We start from the raw sequence: 18,354 nt of genomic DNA on the forward strand, positions 1-18,354 counted from the left end.
CTCAACAGCTGTTGATATTTACCTGATTCGCAGAACAGGTTTGTTCTCTTTGATCTTCCATTCCAGTCAACATTTATCTCCTTCTACATAATACAAACAACAAAACAAATTTCTTCAAATACGTTTCTCCAGGATCTGATCAACTGTTATTTATATATTTAAAACACAAAGATTTATGATTTTTGAGAACTCTTAAATTTTTTAAAGCAATTTTTAAAGAAATGCATGTGTTTTGATGGTTATATTACATCTATTATTTACAGAATTAAACAACTTTACATTTATATTTATATATATAATATAAATATATTTATATTATATTATATATTATATATATATTATAGGAGGGCCACAAGACTATGCACATGTGGTAATTTGCTGAGACGCATGGGACTCAGAATATAGTTGTACTCACATCTAATATTTATTATATTAATAGTAAAAGGATACACTATAGGATAAGTAAGGGGGAAAGACAGGAGGAGTCTGGGAAAATACAAGCACAGTTGCTTTCTCCCTCCTGTGAAAGGACACATTTGAACATGCTCTTTTCTCCAGCAATAAAAGTACATGTGTGTAATGTTTTGCCTCAGAAATCCATTAGAAACTCAGCACTTAAGGATTTTATTGAAGGTTCATCATGAAGACATCCTCTGCCTAATGCATATCTGAAATTCTAGTCTCTCAAAAGGAAATCAGATGTTCAACAAAAATCACATTTTCTGCAGAGTCTAGGTACATGTATGCACTGTTCAGTTGGGGAATTTTCATATCAGTTAGAGAATGTTAGAAAAGCCAGGCTTCCAAATACTAGCCATAGGCCAGTCTTGCAAGCAAGCCACTACAAAGTCAGCAGTCTCAAGCTTGTTCTTTTCTGCACAATATCATTTACTGTTAAATTAAGTATCTTTGGAGTGCACTGATTAGTAAGGAAGCTAACTCAATGGAATAGATGAACAGGTACATTTTTTTTTTAACAACACTAAAAGAATAAATGTTTAAGTAGAGCTGGAAGGCAGAATGCAGATTCTCTGAATATACGAGAGTTTGAGAGCAGTGAATCAGGTGCAATAGACTTTTTCCTTTTTGGGGGCTGCACTGTATAGCTTGCAGGATCTTAAGTTCCAGACCAGGTATGGAACCCAGACCTCCAACAGCGAAATGCCACGTCCTAACTACTGGAGTGCCGGGGAATTTCCACAATAGGCTTTAAAAATAATTTTTTTAAAAACTTGAAGGATAATTGCTTTACAGAATTTTGTGGTTTTCTGTCATATATCAACAAGAACCAGCCATAGGTACACCCGTGTCTCCTCCCTCCTGGGCCTCCCTCCCAGCCCACACTTCAGCCTGTTGCAGAGCTCCTGTTTGAACTGCCTGAGTCATATAGCAAATCCCCATTGGTTATCTCTTTTACATATGGTATTATAAATTTCTATGTTACTCTCTTCATACATCTCCCCTTCTCCCTCCTCTCATCCCACCATGTCCATAGGTCTATTCTCTATGTCTGTTTCTCTACTGCAGCTCTGAAAAGAAATTCATCAGTGCCATCTCTTCAGACTCCATACATATGTGTCAGTATATGATATTCACATTTCTCTTTCTGACTTAGTTCACTCTGTATAACAGGTTCCAGTTTTGTCCACCTCATTAAATAGATTCAGATGTGTTCCTTTTTATGGCCGAGTAGTATTCCATTGTATATATGTACCACAGCTTCTTTATCCATTTATCTGTCGATGGACATCTAGGTTGCTTCCAAGTTCTAGATATTGTATAAAGTGCAGCAATGAACATTGGAGTACATGTGTCTTTTTCAATTTTGATTTCCTCAGGGTATATGTCTAGGAGTGGGAATCCTGGGTCACATGGTGGTTTTATTCCTAGCTTTTTAAGGAGTCTCCATATTGTCTTCCATAGTGGCTGTATCAGTTTACATTCCCAGCAGCAATGCAAGAGGGTGCCCTTTTCTCCACACCCTCTCCAGCAATTATTGTTTGTAGACTTTTCAATGATGGCCATTCTGACTGGTGTGAGGTGGTATCTCACTTTAGTTTTGACTTGCATTTATCTAATAATGAGTGATGTTGAGCGTCTTTTCAAGTGCTTGTTAGCCATCTGTATATCTTCTTTGGAGAAATGTCTCTTCAGGTTCCTTTCCCACTTTTTGACTGGGTTATTTGCTTTCCTGGTATTGAGCTGTATGAGCTGCTTGTATATTTTGAAATTAATTCTTTATCATTGTTCCCTTTGCTATCATTTTCTTCCATTCCAAGGGCTGTCTTTTCACCTTGTTTGTAGTTTCCTTTTTTATGCAAACACTTTTTAAAATTTTTTTAGTTTTTTTTTAAGTTTTATTTTTTTAAGTTTTTTAAAGTTTTTTTTTTTTTAAGTTTTATTAGGTCCCACTTGTTGATTTTTGTTTTTATTTCCATTACTTTAGGATGTGGGTCACAGAAGATCTTACTTTGATTTATGTCATTGAGCATTCTGCCTGTAAGAGTTTAATAGTTTCTGGTCTTACATTTAGGTCTTGAATGCATTTTGAGTAATCCATATCTTTGTGTATGGCATTAGGAAGTGTTCTAATTTCATTCTTTTGCATGTAGCTGACCAATTTTCCCAGCATCACTTATTGAAAAGGCTGTCTTTGCCCTATTGTATATTCTTGCCTCCTTTGTCAGAAATAAGGCACCTGTAGGTACGTGGGTTTATCTCTGGGTTCTCTATCTTGTTCCAATGGTCAATATTTCTGTTTTTGTGTCAGTACCATACTGTCTTGGTGACTGTAGCACTTAAGTATAGTCTGAAGTCAGGAAGGCTGATTCTTCCAGCTCCATCCTTCTTTCTCAAGACTGCTTTGGCTATTCCATATGAATCATGAATTTTTTTGTTCTAGTTCTATGAAAAATGCCATTGGTAATTTTATAGGGATCACACTGAATCTGTAGATTACATTTGGTAATATAGTCGTTTTCACAATATTGATTCATCCTACCCAGAAACATGGAATATCTCTCTATCTCTTTATGTCATCTTTGACTTCTTTCATCAGTGTTTCATAGTTTTCTGTATACAGGTCTTTTGTCTCCTTAGGTAGGTTTATTCCTAGATATTTTATTCTTTCTGTTGCAATGGTGAATGGTATTGATTCCTTAATTCCTTTCTGATTTTTCATTGCTAGTATATAGGAGTGCAAGTGATTTCTGTGTGTTGACCTTGTATCCCACAACGTTGCTGAATTTGTTGATTTCTAGAGCTAATCAGTGAATTCACAATAGACTTTAAATTTCCAGATAAAAGTGTTGAACACAGACCATCAGACATACATTTTCTGACAGTGGTAAGCTTTGAACAATATGTTGGAAACAGGATGTAATACTTTTCATGATAAAATTCTAATGGTATTTCTCATAATAAACTAGATATTTGTGGACATTTAATATTCATTTTCAAGAAATATGGATGGCAAATTTAAGAATATACACATTACTCAAAAAAGGTTAATAATAAAATGTATTTAAAGAAGTTTAAGAAGTTTTTCATTTTTTTGTTGTTGTTTTGGTTTTTAGTAAATGACATAGTCTTCAATATTTATTGGGCAATATGAGGACTTCAGATGTTGAGAGTTAGTAAAAAATTTCTTTTTCATGCTTAATGTGGTTATTAAAATAGCAGAACATTGAAACATAAACTGCTTGTTCATAATAAAACTATGCTACAGAAAAGCATATTATATTAAACACACATTTATGAATTGTATATAATGGACTCTCTCAAAAATTATGCATTAGAAGACATGGAAAATGATGCTACTTTCTACTGTAATCAAATAGAATTCATTTAGAAAAAATTTAATAAATTTCCAGTATACTGAAATCTCTTTTAAATCATGTTAAGTTTTTAAGAATTCAACCAGTTAATACTGTGCTGCTAATGTAATGGAAGATGTGGTTTTTGACTCATGTGATAGCAAGTTGGCAACCCACAGAGAAAGGTATCTATGCATTTATGTAATACCCAGAAGCCACACCCTGAACTTTTGCTGGTAACTTTTCAAAAGCAAGTAACTGATCATTAGTCAAAAAGGGAATGGGAAGAGATGGTCTGTCTCAGAACACTCCATCAGCACTACCCAAAGCCCAATCAAATAAGCCTAATTTGATACTTTCTCTGAAGGTTGCAGGTATGTACCATGAACTATATGTTGCAGCCTATTTTGGGGAATTTTAGGATATGATTAATTTCAGCAAGTAAAGCTGTTCTATATAGTAGCTTCATGAATGAATTTTTTTTAACCAGTGTTGATCATAAAACTGTACTTCATTTATTATTTGCATTTGGAGCAAAGAAAATATTATCTACCTCAACTTTTGAACGATTCAAATAAGACAGTGAAGATCTGGGAACATTTCTCGTAGCTGAATTCTGAGGTGAAATCATTGAATCTTGAATTGAGACATATGGCTCCCCTGGACAAAGAAGAGAAACAATTACATACAAAAAGATAATATTGCTGGATTAAGGATGAATGTTCATGAAAAGAACTGATTCAGTGTTCTCCCTGCTGACTGAGCACAATCACTGGGTTACATCAATTGGGGATTCACCTGAGTTAAGGAAGTATCACCAAGAATAACATGTGCTTTTTTGATGTTCAGTGCCTACAAGTTTCCAGTGGCTCACCACTGCCCTCAAAACCAAGTCTGAGATCCTTAACCTCTGATCCTAATTCATATACTACTATGCCAATTTAATTCCTATAATCACAAACCACTGGCAGGTGTAACTGGATATTTGCATTTCATTTAGCCTGCAATGGAAAACCATTCACAACTTGAATAGGTGAATAACCAAAACTGTGTTTTCGGAAAATTGGTTTTATACCAAACCATATAGTGAATTAAAAAGAGGAGGAAGAGGTTGGGGAAAGATTACTAAAATATTCAAAGATGGACAAAACAAAGTCAGCTGTTTTGGCAATAGAAAAGAGGAGAGGGGAAGAGGAATTAAGGAGGTAGGTTAGACAGAGACTGGTAATGCTGGGATACAAAATTTAAGAGGAAAAGTCAAAGATTAGTAAGTTTTGTGCCTGGGTAAAAACAGAGGATGAAGAATTTGATTTCTGTATTGAATCTGAGGTGGTCATTGGCTATGGTGTGGAGGGTTCTAGCATGTTCTATGTGTGTATACTGTAGGATATGCATGGAAGTACTTTAAGTGACTTCCAGAAATCTAACAACATGCAGAAAAACTTAGCTTTTGTATATTCCACTCATGAGGAGATACAAGTTAGGATATATTGCCTATAAGGAATATATGGCAGTGGAATATGAGGGCCTTCCTGGGAAGTGCTCTGTATTGTAACCTACTGAACCACAGTATGTCAGTACCTTACTCTACTGATCACTGGAACAGCTACAGCAAGTATGCTAACTTGTCCACACCTCACAATTTTTTTTTTTAGTTTTTTTTCCCCCCATTTATTTTTATTAGTTGGAGGCTAATTACTTTACAATATTGTAGTGGTTTTTGCCATACATTGACATGAATCAGCCATTGATTTACATGTATTCCCCGTCCGGATCCCCCCTCCCACCTCCCTCTCCACCCGATTCCTCTGGGTCTTCCCAGTGTACCAGGCCCGAGCACTTGTCTCATGCATATACCTCACAATTTTCAAAAACCATACTCATCAAGAAATCATTCAAATTTTTAGGCTAATTTAAAAATCAAAATTCATAAATAGTTTCATATCATGCTTTATTTTCCAAAATAACCATGAGTTTTATAATCAAGTAAAACAACTTGAGAAACTATATGGTGAAACCATATTTAGGAACTTAACAAATAACAGAACAATTATGAAATATTCTTTATTTTCTTACCTCTATCATCAAAAACACTTGGTTTTCTACTTGTCTCTCCATCTTTCTAAATGGCACAACATTAAAGATAAGAACATTCATTAGTAACTTTACTTCTTAAAGAGATTTGCCTTCCATCAATCAACCAAATTAATACAGATTTTCTTGTCTTTAATCTTTTCTCTCATGAAAACTATCTCAGGGGCAATACTTAATACCAGCCTCCTATAGTACCTTCTACAGGTAGGTACTAGTTCTATAGGTATTTCACTAGTTCAAAATTGAGTTTAGTATGTAGCCATGTATAAATCTGCTCCTCTTCCAGTATTCTATACTTTGTTTAAATTCATGGTAATCTATTTAATGGCTGATTCTAAAAACTTTAGTCATTTGCTTTGTTTCAGGGAAATATAATCCAAACTATTCTAATCCAATTAATGCTTTAAAAACACATTGCTTAGAATCAAAATAAAATTTATCTTTCCATATTCTTTATTTACTGTAAAACATTTTTTTGTGTTTGTCTGCTTCCCTAAACAAGTCCTTAAGAGGAAAGATTATGTATTATTCTCCTTTGTATCCTGTGTGACTGGTTTATTCATTTTCCCTTCCTTCTGGAAAAAGCCATAGGGTTTTGGCCAACAAATGCACAATAGACGTTAGATATTATTATCATTGCAGTTGCTAAATGATTGTTTGGATCAGTTTCTGCTAAATTACATAGTGAGTTTAGCACAAAGGTAATTCAACCCATATAGGGAAAAGGATCAGTTCTCAGGAATAGACCCTAATATCCCTAACAGATAAGTTAACATGCTAGACAAGGAGATGGTTCATAGAAGCAACAGTTAACAAAATAAATTAATAATCAGCATACAAAAGTTTGAGACATAACTTTATACCTTTTGTTCAGCATCATCTTGTGCGTCTGGCTGACAAACAACAGCAGGTACAGTTTTTTTGGCAACATTCTTTGAACTACTTAGAGATCTATGAAGAGTGTTTACAGAGGGTCCTGAAAGAAATGAAAGAGAAACAGCATATTTTTAAAAAGAACTCACTGAAGTATAATTGAAGTAACATAAACTGTGCTACTTTAACTACATGGTTTCCTGAATTTAAAAATATGCTCATAACTGTGAAGCCATCACTACAACCAAAATAAAATTTATAATACCCCCTGAAAGTTCTCTCATTCACCTTTGTAATCATCTATCTCTTTCTTCCCAATCTCTGACAACACTGCTCTGTACTTCTAAAACAAGATTTATTTGCATTTTCTAGAATTTTATAGGAATGGGATCATATAGTATGTATTCTGTTTTTGCCTGCTTTCTTTCTGTTAACATAATATTGTATGTTTTAAAAATTCATTCCTTTTATTTCTAAAAATTATTCCATTGCAATGGATTTGTCACAATTATTTTTATCTACTCCCCTGTTGTTTGAGATTTACAGTTTTGGCAACTTACAAATATTTATGAATTTACCTGCACAAGTTTTTGTGAATATATGTTCTCATTTTTATTGAGTAAATACATAGTAGTAAATGGCTAGGTCATATGGTAGGTATATGTCTAATTTTTAAGAAATGTCAAACTGTTTTCCAAAGTGGTTGTACCATATCATACTATTCAGCAGTGTATCAAAGTTTTAATTCTTCCACATCCTTGTCACACTTAATAGGCAGAAGAAAAGAAATAAGATCCAAGTGAAAAGGAAATAGAAAAACAAGAGAAAATAAACAGTTTAATAAAACTGATAAGTCAGACTGATCAGAAAAAAGAGAAGACACAGAGATAATGGCATAACAGAGTCTATAGATAATACTAAAAATAATAAATTATGAAAAGGTATAGCAATAAGTTATAAAATGAGATATATTTTCCATAAAAAGCAAAAAAAAATGACCAAATCTCATTCATGAACAAACAGAAAATATGAAGAACATCATATCTATTTAATAAATGGAATGTGTAGTTTAAAACATTTCCACAAAGAAAACTCGAGGCTCAAATGACTTTCCTTCAGAATTATACAACATACCAAAGAAAGAATTTACACTAATTCTACACAAATTCATCCAGAAAAATGAAGAGGAGTAAACTCATCTCCTAACTCATACTTTGAGATCAGAATCACTCAGATATAAAAATCATATAAAAATTACAAGACATTACAAGAAAAACTCAGTTAATATCCTCCCATGCCAAAAGATGTAACAATTATAAATAAACTGAATCTAACAATATATACTAAAAAATAATACATAATGAATAGTGATGCTTATCCCAAGAAATATGGTGGTTTATTATTCAAAAATAAGTCAAAGTAACTTACTACAGTAGGAGCAAATTTAGATTACCTCCAAGATGCAAGGAAAAACATGGGAAAACTCAACACCCATTCATGATAAAACTTCTTAGTGAATGGGAGTATGAAAGGATATGTCTTTCTTTTGATAGAAGTTATCTTCAAATCTCTAGAGCTAATAATTTAGTTTATATTGACCACTTAGCCTTAAATTTTAGAACAAGATCAGGATGTACACAATCACCTTTTTGTTCAACATTGTTCTGGAAGTCCTGGCCAGCAAGAAAAAGAAATGAAAGGTGAACCCACAAAAATTCCAAATGACTGTTGTAGACACTAGAGAGCTGAAAAGATACATGCATGCCAATATTCACAGCACTGCTATTTACAATAGTCAAGATACAATAATCCAAGTTCCCATCAACAAATGACTGACTTAAGATACACACACAAACACACAAAATGGAATATTAATATTATGTGGCCATAAAAAGAATGAAATATTGCCACTTGCAGTAACATGGATGGACCTAGAGAATATTATGCTTAGTGAAGTCAGTCATACAGAGAGAGACAAAATACTTTATGATACCACTTATATGTGGAATCCAAAAGGTAATACAAGTGAATCTCTACAAAGCAGAATCAGACTTACAGACTTAGAAAACAAACATGGTTACCACAGGGGAGACGGAGTAAGGGAGAGACAAATCAGTATGGGATTAATGGATACAAACTATATTCATAAAATAGATAAAACAACAAGGATTTGCTGTATAGCACAAGGAATTATATTTAATAGCTTGTAATAACCTATAAAGGAATATAATTTGCCAAAAACTGTGAATCATTTTTACACCTAAAACTAGCATAATATTGTAAATAAACTATACTTCAACTAAAAAATTAAAATTTCTATGGAAATGCAATGGCCCTAGAACAACCAAGTTAACCTAGAAAAACAATAAATGTTGGAGCACTCAAACTGCCAAATTTCAAGACTCATTATAAGGCTACAGTAATTAACAGGATACTGTTTTCACATAAGGGCAAACAGACCAATGAAACAAAAGACCATGTCCAGAAATAGGTCCAACTATATATATCACTTCATCTTTTCAACGATGCCAATGAAATTCACTTGTTGAAAACCAGTGTAAAGGATAAGCTTCTGAGTTAACAAGAAAGCTAACAAAAATCAATAGGGTTGTGTCAAAAAGGATTTAAGAGTTATCTTGAAGGGGCTCTTACCTGCTAGAGCTGTCACAATTTCAGCATAAACAAGCACAGTAATAGCAATATGGGAAGTTTCCCTAGTAGGTCAGTGGGTAAAGAATCCACCTGTAATGCAAGAAACTGCCAGTGGTGCAAGACAGTCAGGTTTGATCTCTGGGTGGGCAAGATACCATGGAGGAGGGCATAGCGACCCACTCCAGTATTCTTGCCTGGACAATCCCATGGACAGAGGATTCTGATGGGCTACAGTCCATAGCGTTACAAAGAGCTGGACATGACTGAAGTGACATAGCACACACGTATGGAAGATGCTACTGAAATAATTCATTATTTTGAAAACTAATAAATGATGCTAAAATATTAAGCATCAGTATGCTTTTCTTAAATACCTGTATCACAATATAACCAATCAGAAGTTGAGAGTAAATTTCTTTTTATTAGACTAGTCTGATTTATAAAAGAGAGATGATAGAATTAAAATAACCCAATTTTGAAATCTATAATTAATCCATGGATCAGGCCTTGAGCACAAATGGCTGTTAATATCACAAAGAGAAAAACAATGCAATATTATGGTGCTTCCTGATAGAAAGATACACGACCATCTATGAATCAACCTTGCTAAAGAACCTGAACCTGAAAGTAAATAAATTAATACTTTACTAGAAATACAGAAGAAATAACATACACTATAGACATGCAATCAGCAAAAGTTCAGTCACTGAGGAGCTCAACAAGGCAAACAATTCAGTTTCTGAAACAAATAAACTGTAGTTTGAAAAGAGGAGGAAGGGAAGGAGGGAAGAAGAGGGATATATGGAAGGAGAATTCATAGATTAAAAGAGACTCAGAAGATATACAAACTACTGTATTATTTGTCAATGTAGATTCAAAGTAACTTCCAAATATTTTTGTGATATTTATGAGATTACTGGAAAGCTGAATAGTGATTTAATGTCTGATTACATTAAGCAATTCCCTTAAGGGCTTCCCTGGTGGCTCAGATGGTAAAGTGTCTACCTGCAATGTGGGAGACCTGGGTTCGATCCCTGGGTTGGGAATATCCCCTGGAGAAGGAAATGGCTACCCACTCCAGTACTCTTGCCTGGAAAATCCCATGGACAGAGGAGCCTGGTAGGCTACAATCCATGGGGTCACAAAGAGTTGAAAACACCTGAGCAGCTTCACTTTCTTTCACTTTACATTAATGACTTACTCATTTGTGTAATGCAATCATGGTATTGTGGTTATGCATTAAAAATAATCCTTATCATTTAGGTACATAGTAATATATTGATGGATGAAATAATGTGGGTGAGGTGCTTTAAAACAATAGGGCACCAGGGAGAAGTTGAGGGCACAGACAAAACAAAATAGTCCATGAATTGTTGAAATTGAAAGAGAGGCACATAAGTATTCTGTTGGTTTTTGCTTATGTTTGAAATGTTTAATAAGAAAGGCTAAAAAATGCCATTAACAAAATGATGAAAATATTTCCCACAAACAAGGTAAAAGATTCATAATTTTTCAATATCAAAGAGAATTCATACAAATGATCCTGAAAAAGTAACAAAATATACAAACTATAATGAAAATATATGAAATTTTATTGTACTGAATTGAGAATTTCTTCACATGAAAAAATATTTGAAAAAGAATAGACACATGTATACGTTACTTTTCTGTACACCTGAAACTAACACAAATTGTTAATCAACTATACTCCAACAGAAAAATAGTTAGGATAAAAAGCATAAAAACAGAAACATCAGGGGTTAAAAGGCAACCAAAATGTAAATTATTTGACTAAACATAATAGATTGTCTACCTCTATTTAGTTATTTAAATAATGATTACTTTGTGTGAGTGGGTGTTTGGTGTATGTAGACATAATATATAAGGTACCTAATAACAAAGGGGAGAGGAATAAGGAATAAGGAAAGTAGTGCTAAGTTTTCCACATTTTACACTTTACATTTTACATAAAGAGGTGGAATGTCTAGTTAAGAGTTGATTGTGATAAGCTAAGTAAGTATACTATTACCTTGAACAACCACTAAAATATCTGTACAAAGAGATATAGTAAAAACAATAGCCACAGACAACTGGGAATCAAAATTTTAAAATACCATGTATAATAGTACCAAAAATGAAGCACTTATTCATAAATATAACAGAACATATACAAGATTTCTAAGCTGAAAACTACAAAACACTTATGAAAGAAATCAAGGGTAACCGAATCAAATAGGAAGAAATACCATGTTTATGAACTGGAAGACCCTATAAAGATTTATTTCTCTTTCATTCAAAAATCCTGGCATATTTTTTTGATGTAAACCTGAGTATAAAAGTTATACTCAGGCAAGTGAATTAAAATGTCCATCAAAACTGGGAAGAAAAATAAACTTGCTGGAAATTATACTACTTCATTTTAAGACAATAACAAGCTACAATAATCAAAGTGCAATATGGGCAAAAGGATAGACATACTGAATAATTAGAAATGGAAAATTGAAAGGCAAGTCACAGATTAAAATATTTTCAAATCACATACCTGAAAAAGACTTATATTCAGAATACAGTAGTAACTTTAAAAATTCAATAGTAAGAAAACTGTCCAAATAAAAATAAGGAAAAGGCTTCAACAGCTACTTCACCAGGCAGGATTTACAAAAGGCAAAAAGCATATGAGAAAATACTCCTCATCATTAGACATCAGAGAAATACAAATGAAAGCCACAATGATATATCATTACATCTACTTAAATAGCTAAAATAAAAATTACTGATAATATCAATGGATGCAAGGATGCATAGTAAATAGATCTCTCATTCATTACTAATGGGGGATACAGAATGTTATAGCTACTCTGTGAAATAGGCAATTCTTTATAAACTTCAATATTCGCAATAATAATCCCTTGTTCACACAAGAAGTTTAATGTATACTTAATGTATACTTCTGATCTTTCTATTCATAATCACCCAAATCTGGAAACAACCAAATTTTCTTCAACTGATATATGCATAGATAAATCCATTGCATACACACAATGGAAATAAAAAGAAGTAAACTGCTGACAAATGAAATAATTTGAATGAATTTCAAAGGCACTATGTTGAGTGAAAGGAATGATTATCAAAATGTCCATTTATAAGACATTTTCCAAAGGAAAAAGAATTGTAGTGATGGGCAACATATCAGTGGTTGTCTGGGCTTATCAGTGGGAGGGAGGAATATAAGACTGCCAAAGGACATTTCTGGAATGTTGGAAATGTTATGATTGTGATAGAAGTCACACAATTTCATGTGTATTAAAACTCATGCAATTACATAAAACCATTCCATTTTGCTTTAAAGTAATTTTAAAACCAAAATAAATTACCTCCAGATCTTTTTTCAAGAATGTAAAAATACAGAGACAAGAAGCAAGAACTGTAGAGAATTCTGACCTCTGAACTCTGCTTGGATTGTTGCCAATTACAAAATGTTGAGAAAACTGCCCATAATAGGGGAAAGGCTATTACACCGTATGGAATTCATATTCAATTCAACGATGAGAGGCAAAGTAAGGAGGTTTGATTATGGTGGTGAATGAGAGAAAGGAACACTTTTAATATATAACTGTGATATCACTACTGTACATTTCTAAAGTTCATAAAAAAGAATGATTCACATGCCAATCACTAGGAGTGGAAAGTAGAAATAGTACCTCCCCGCTGCCCCCAGATAAAGCATTAATACAGTTTTAGAATTCATCTTTGTCTTTCAGTTATACTTAAATTTATAGTTTTGATACCTGGAGAACTGTCACAGATAGACCAATACCCTGGTGAGGCTGAAAATAGTACTTTCCATTTACCATTCTCTCGACCAGTATCACTGAGCTATTTTGACATCAATGAGAAGTAAATGGCAAACCACTCCAGTACTCTTGCCTGGATCATTCCATGAACAGAGGAGCCTGGTGGGCTACAGTCCATGGGGTCACAGAGAGTTGGACATGACTAAATGACTAACTTTCTTTTCTTTCTAAGACGAGTCTGACCTGCATTCAACACTACAATTTTAGAAAATCATTCTGCATAGGATAACTGTTTCAGAAACTGAGAATTTAGTTTTATTGTCTCTATTTAGTGGATATGTGGTTTGTGTTGTTATAACTGTATATGTTGTAAGGAATTATTTGGTGTTTTATTAAAAAAAAAAAAAAACTTTGGATTTTAAAAATGGGACCCACAAAGTTTAGAGCTGAATTAAGTAAACTACAGTAGTCCTGATTGGAAGACAGCCTTAGCTCAATCCTGTTTCACCCTAGAGACTTTACGAGAGTATTCAAATTACACCCTCGGGTAAGAAAGATTTTAAACTTTTTATTTAGAATTTAACTGATAAATAAATATGGATTTAATTTCTATACTTAATTTTTCCTTGGAAATTTAATATGGGAGAAGAATTCATATTGCTCAATTTAAAATAGTCTTATACTTTTGATACTGTATTATTTGGAGGATATTTATGCTGTTATTTGGGTTCCTGGTTTAATCCAATGAGCTCTAACAGACAACATGAAGTAACACAGAATGATGTAAATAATAAAGTGATGTTTCATTGGAGTTCATGGTGGACTGAATTAATGTACTTAATTTCTGATTCACTTCATAATTTCCAAAAATCATTTTGGGCAATATAAAAATTATCTTGCAATTTTTTGTTTCACATACTGTTCATTCAGCAGCAATAGACCATTTAATTTTTCTAAAATGATGATATAAGGCCAGAATACTAAATTAATAATTAGAGATAAAATTCTGGAAGCAATAGAGTTGTATCATTATTTGTAAGTATCACCCTAAATCTGTCATTTGACAAAAAGGAATAGAGGAATTATCTGCATTTAAGCCAAAAAAAAAAAAAAAAAAAAGCCATCCAAATTTAGTCTTCCCTAAAAATACTATTTAATATTTCTTAATATTAAATTACCATATGCTCCTCTGTTTGGTTTCTGGTCAGCAACAGCATAAATTACCTTTATGTCATCATTATTCTTCTTTTTCTTCTTTGGAGAAAAAGCTTTAAAATGCAACAAAACATTTATTTTTAATAATGGTGATGACAGAATTACCCAAGATACACTCTCTTATCATACCATAATAGGAAGTGAGCCCACATGCTAATTATATTCAGCATTTTGGGGAGGTATTGTAGAACAAGAAGAAATGTGAAATGGTATTACTCTTCAAATATTATCCCTTTAGGTTAAAAGATATACTTGAAGGGACAGAATTTTCTTCTGACAGAAAAGCTATACCTGGGTTATTAACTGTAACTTACTATTTCCTTTTTATAGAGATGGGATATCAATAGAGCTACTGGCTGGAGACCCACTAGCCCACAGTGACAACTGCAACTCTTGAATGTGCCTCACAAATTAGCAAAAGTAACCACATACATATTCCTTCTCTGTAAAAAAGGAAATGATAATTCCTGCTTCTAACAAATTAGGAGGACAAAGGAACTTCATAGCATGTGTGCTCAATGTTTTTTCAGTAAAATTGTCACATATGAGAGTGATCTCTCCTCTAACTAGACCAGGTTCAGCCAATATTCCTTTCCTCTCTTATTCTCTCTGTCCCTCTGGAAGCTATTTGGAAGATGACAACATCACTATAGAGGTATAACTCAATTTGTCACCTAGATAAAATAATTTATATACCACTTTCTCAAAAGAGGAGATTTGAGGTAACAATTTGTTTCAAGTGTCTTCTTGACCACATTCACAAACACACAGACACAAACACAAAGAGTACTTAGTACTCTGTGAAACACAAAGGTGGGAGTTACAATATTATGGGTAATTAAGATAGTAGGAAATATGGAATACATGGATTAAGAACAACACAAAGTATTAGAGAGTTCAAAGGAGAGGTATCTTCCAATTACAGACATCAAGAAAGATTTTTTTATTGTGTCATTTATGATGAATATTTAAAGAATTGTAGGATTTGAATAGATGAACAGTAAACATGGCATTCCAGGCTAGAAACTTGGATAAAGAGAAGCACAAAAGTATAAATGGTAACTTGTGTTTTGGGAAAGGTCAGTAGTCTCATTTGATTAGACAATTAACTGAATGCTTGCTATGGGCTAGAACTTTTGGGCTCTTTATGGGATTTAGAAGTATGATCTTCTCAGATGATAAAACTGATTCAAAGATGTTAAATAATTTGTATAACCTATTTACAAGGCTAGAAAATGATAAAGCAGGACTTGAACTTCAGCAGTTTGGCTCCAGTTTGTGTGCATATCACCCCTAGAACATATCCATCTTCTTCAAGGAGGTAATGTGAAGTAAAGTTAGGTTTAAGTTTGACCCTCGATGGTGATGAATGGTTGCTTAAGAAGTCTGAGCTTCATTTAAGAGTTAATAGGAATCTAGTTTGGCAGGCAAGAGAAGAAATTATCAGAGTAGACCTTTACATATAATTATGTAATAGCATAAAAAATGAATTTGAGGCAGGTAAAAATAAGACCCAATGGAGACTAGTTAATAATCTACTGGAGTGACAAAGGGAGGCTCTCACCAAGAAACAGCATTGATGGGACAGAGACAGGATTGATGGGATGCTGTGATAACTCATGGAAGATTACTATGTTCTTCCCTGATACATATACTCACAGATAATTAAAAATAAACCTACATATTTTTATTCTGGCCAAGAAATTTTAATATAATTAATTTAATAAATACTACTATAGTCTTATAATGTTGGAAATAAGAGGAAGCTGGTAGATATTGGGCATAACAAAGTAATGACCTGAAGTCCTTCCTTTAAACTTTGTTTCTTCCTTTTTTCCTTTTTCTTCCCTTCCCTCTTTTTTTCTACTTCCTCCTTTCCTTCATCTTTTTTTTCTCCTGGTACTATCTATTCTTTATGGCTGACCAAATAGTAGAACATCATGTTGGTAGGTAATAGCAATTATTTACAAATTTTTAGTTTCAGTAGCACAAAATATTACAGGTTCCTATGCAATATTGCTCTTTACAGCACTGGACTTTACTTCCTTCACCAGTCACATCCACAAGTGGTTGCTGGTTTTGCTTTGGCTCCATCTCTTCATTCTTTCTGGAGTTATTTCTTCACCAATCTCCAGTAGCATATTGGGCACCGACCAACCTGGGGAGTTCATCATTACTGTCCTATCTTTTTGCCTTTTCATACAGTTCATGGGATTCTCAAGGAAAGACCACTGAACTTGTTCACCATTCCCTTCTCCAGTGGACCACGTTTTGCTAGAACTCTCCAACATGACCCGTCTGTCCTAGGTGGCCCTACACAGCATACTCGTAAGTTCATTGAGTCAGACAAGGCTGTGATCCATTTCATCAGTTTGGTTTGTTTCCTGTGATTGTGGTTTTCATTCTGTCTGCCCTCTGATGGATAAAAGGCTTATGGAAGCTTCCTGATGGGAGAGACTGACTGAGGAGGAAACTAGGTCTTGTTCTGACAGGCAGGGCCCATCACATTGATTATATTCTCTACAGGCAAAGATGGAGAAGCTCTATACAGTCAGCAAAAACAAGACCAGGAGCTGGCTCAGATCATGAACTCCCTACTGCCTAATTCAGACATAAATTGAAGTCAGTAGGGGAAAATACCAGACTATTCAGGTATGACTGAAATCAAATCCCTTATGATTATACAGTGGAAGTGACAAATAGAGTCAAGGGATTAGATCTGATAGACAGAGTGCCTGAAGAACTATGGACGGAGGTTCACAACATTGTACAGGATGCAGTGATCAAGACCATCCCAAAGAAAAAGAAATGCAAAAAGGGAAAATGGTTGTCTGAGGAGGCCTTACAAACAGGTGAGAAAAAAAGAGAAGTGAAAGGCAAAGGAGAAAGGGAAAGATATACCCATTTGAATACAGAGTTTCAAAGAATAGCAAGGAGAAATAAAAAAACCTTCCTCAGCAATCAATGCAAAGAAATAGAGGAAAACAATAAAATGGGAGAGACTAGAAATCTCTATAAGAAAATTATAGATACCAAGGGAACATTTCATGCAAAGATGTGCACCATAAAGGACAGAAACGGTATGTACATAACAGAAGCAGAAGATATTAAGAGGTTGCAACAATACATAGAAGAACTGTACAAAAAGGATCTTCATGACCCAGATAATCATGGTGTGATCACTCACCTAGAGCCAGACATCCTGAAATGTGAAGTCAAGTGGGCCTTAGGAAACATTAGTATGAACAAAACTAGTGGAGGTGACGGAATTCCAGTTGAGTTATTTAAAATCCTAAAAGATGATGCTGTGAAAGTGCCAGACTCAATATGTCAGCAAATTTGGAAAACGGAGCAGTGGCCACAGGACTGGAAAAGGTCAGTTTTCATTCCAATCCCAAAGAAAGGCAATGCCAAAGAATGTTCAAACTACTGCATAATTGCACTCATCTCACACGGTAATAAAGTAGTGTTCAAAATTCTCCAAGCCAGGCTTTAACAATACGTGAACTGTGAACTTCCAGATGTTCAAGTTGGATTTAGAAAAGGCAGAGGAAACAGAGACTAAATGCCTACATCCATTGGATCCTCAGAAAAACAAGGGAGTTCCATAAAAACGTCTATTTCTGCTTTATTGACTATGCCAAAGTCTTTGACTGTGTGGATCACAACAAATGGTGGAAAATTCTTAAGGAAATGAAAATAACACACCTGACCTGCCTCCTAATAAATCTGTATGCCTGTCAAGAAGCAACAGTTAGAACTGGACATGGAACAAAAGATTGGTTGCAAATCTGGTAAGGAGTACGTCAAGGCTACATATTGGCACCCTGCTTATTTAACTTACATGCAGAATACATCATGCGAAAAGCACAGGCTAGAATCAAGATTGCCAGGAGGAATATCAATAACCT

At 34.0% G+C, this 18,354-nt stretch overlaps 1 protein-coding gene across 1 annotated transcript in view; it reads right to left on the reverse strand.

Moving 5' to 3' along the window:
- Positions 1 to 18,354, reverse strand: part of FSIP2 (fibrous sheath interacting protein 2) — a 111,575-nt gene that overhangs the window by 60,942 nt on the left and 32,279 nt on the right. Inside the window, exons 9-13 of the mRNA XM_043894231.1 lie at positions 9,435 to 9,443; positions 6,773 to 6,885; positions 5,892 to 5,937; positions 4,369 to 4,475; positions 23 to 83 (exon numbers count right to left, since the gene is read on the reverse strand). Coding sequence (XP_043750166.1) covers positions 23 to 83; positions 4,369 to 4,475; positions 5,892 to 5,937; positions 6,773 to 6,885; positions 9,435 to 9,443 — 336 coding nt within the window. The remainder of the gene's footprint in view (positions 1 to 22; positions 84 to 4,368; positions 4,476 to 5,891; positions 5,938 to 6,772; positions 6,886 to 9,434; positions 9,444 to 18,354) is intronic.

Source organism: Cervus elaphus, chromosome 33 (genome assembly GCF_910594005.1).
Source record: "Cervus elaphus chromosome 33, mCerEla1.1, whole genome shotgun sequence".
In the NCBI taxonomy this organism is placed as follows: domain Eukaryota; kingdom Metazoa; phylum Chordata; class Mammalia; order Artiodactyla; family Cervidae; genus Cervus; species Cervus elaphus.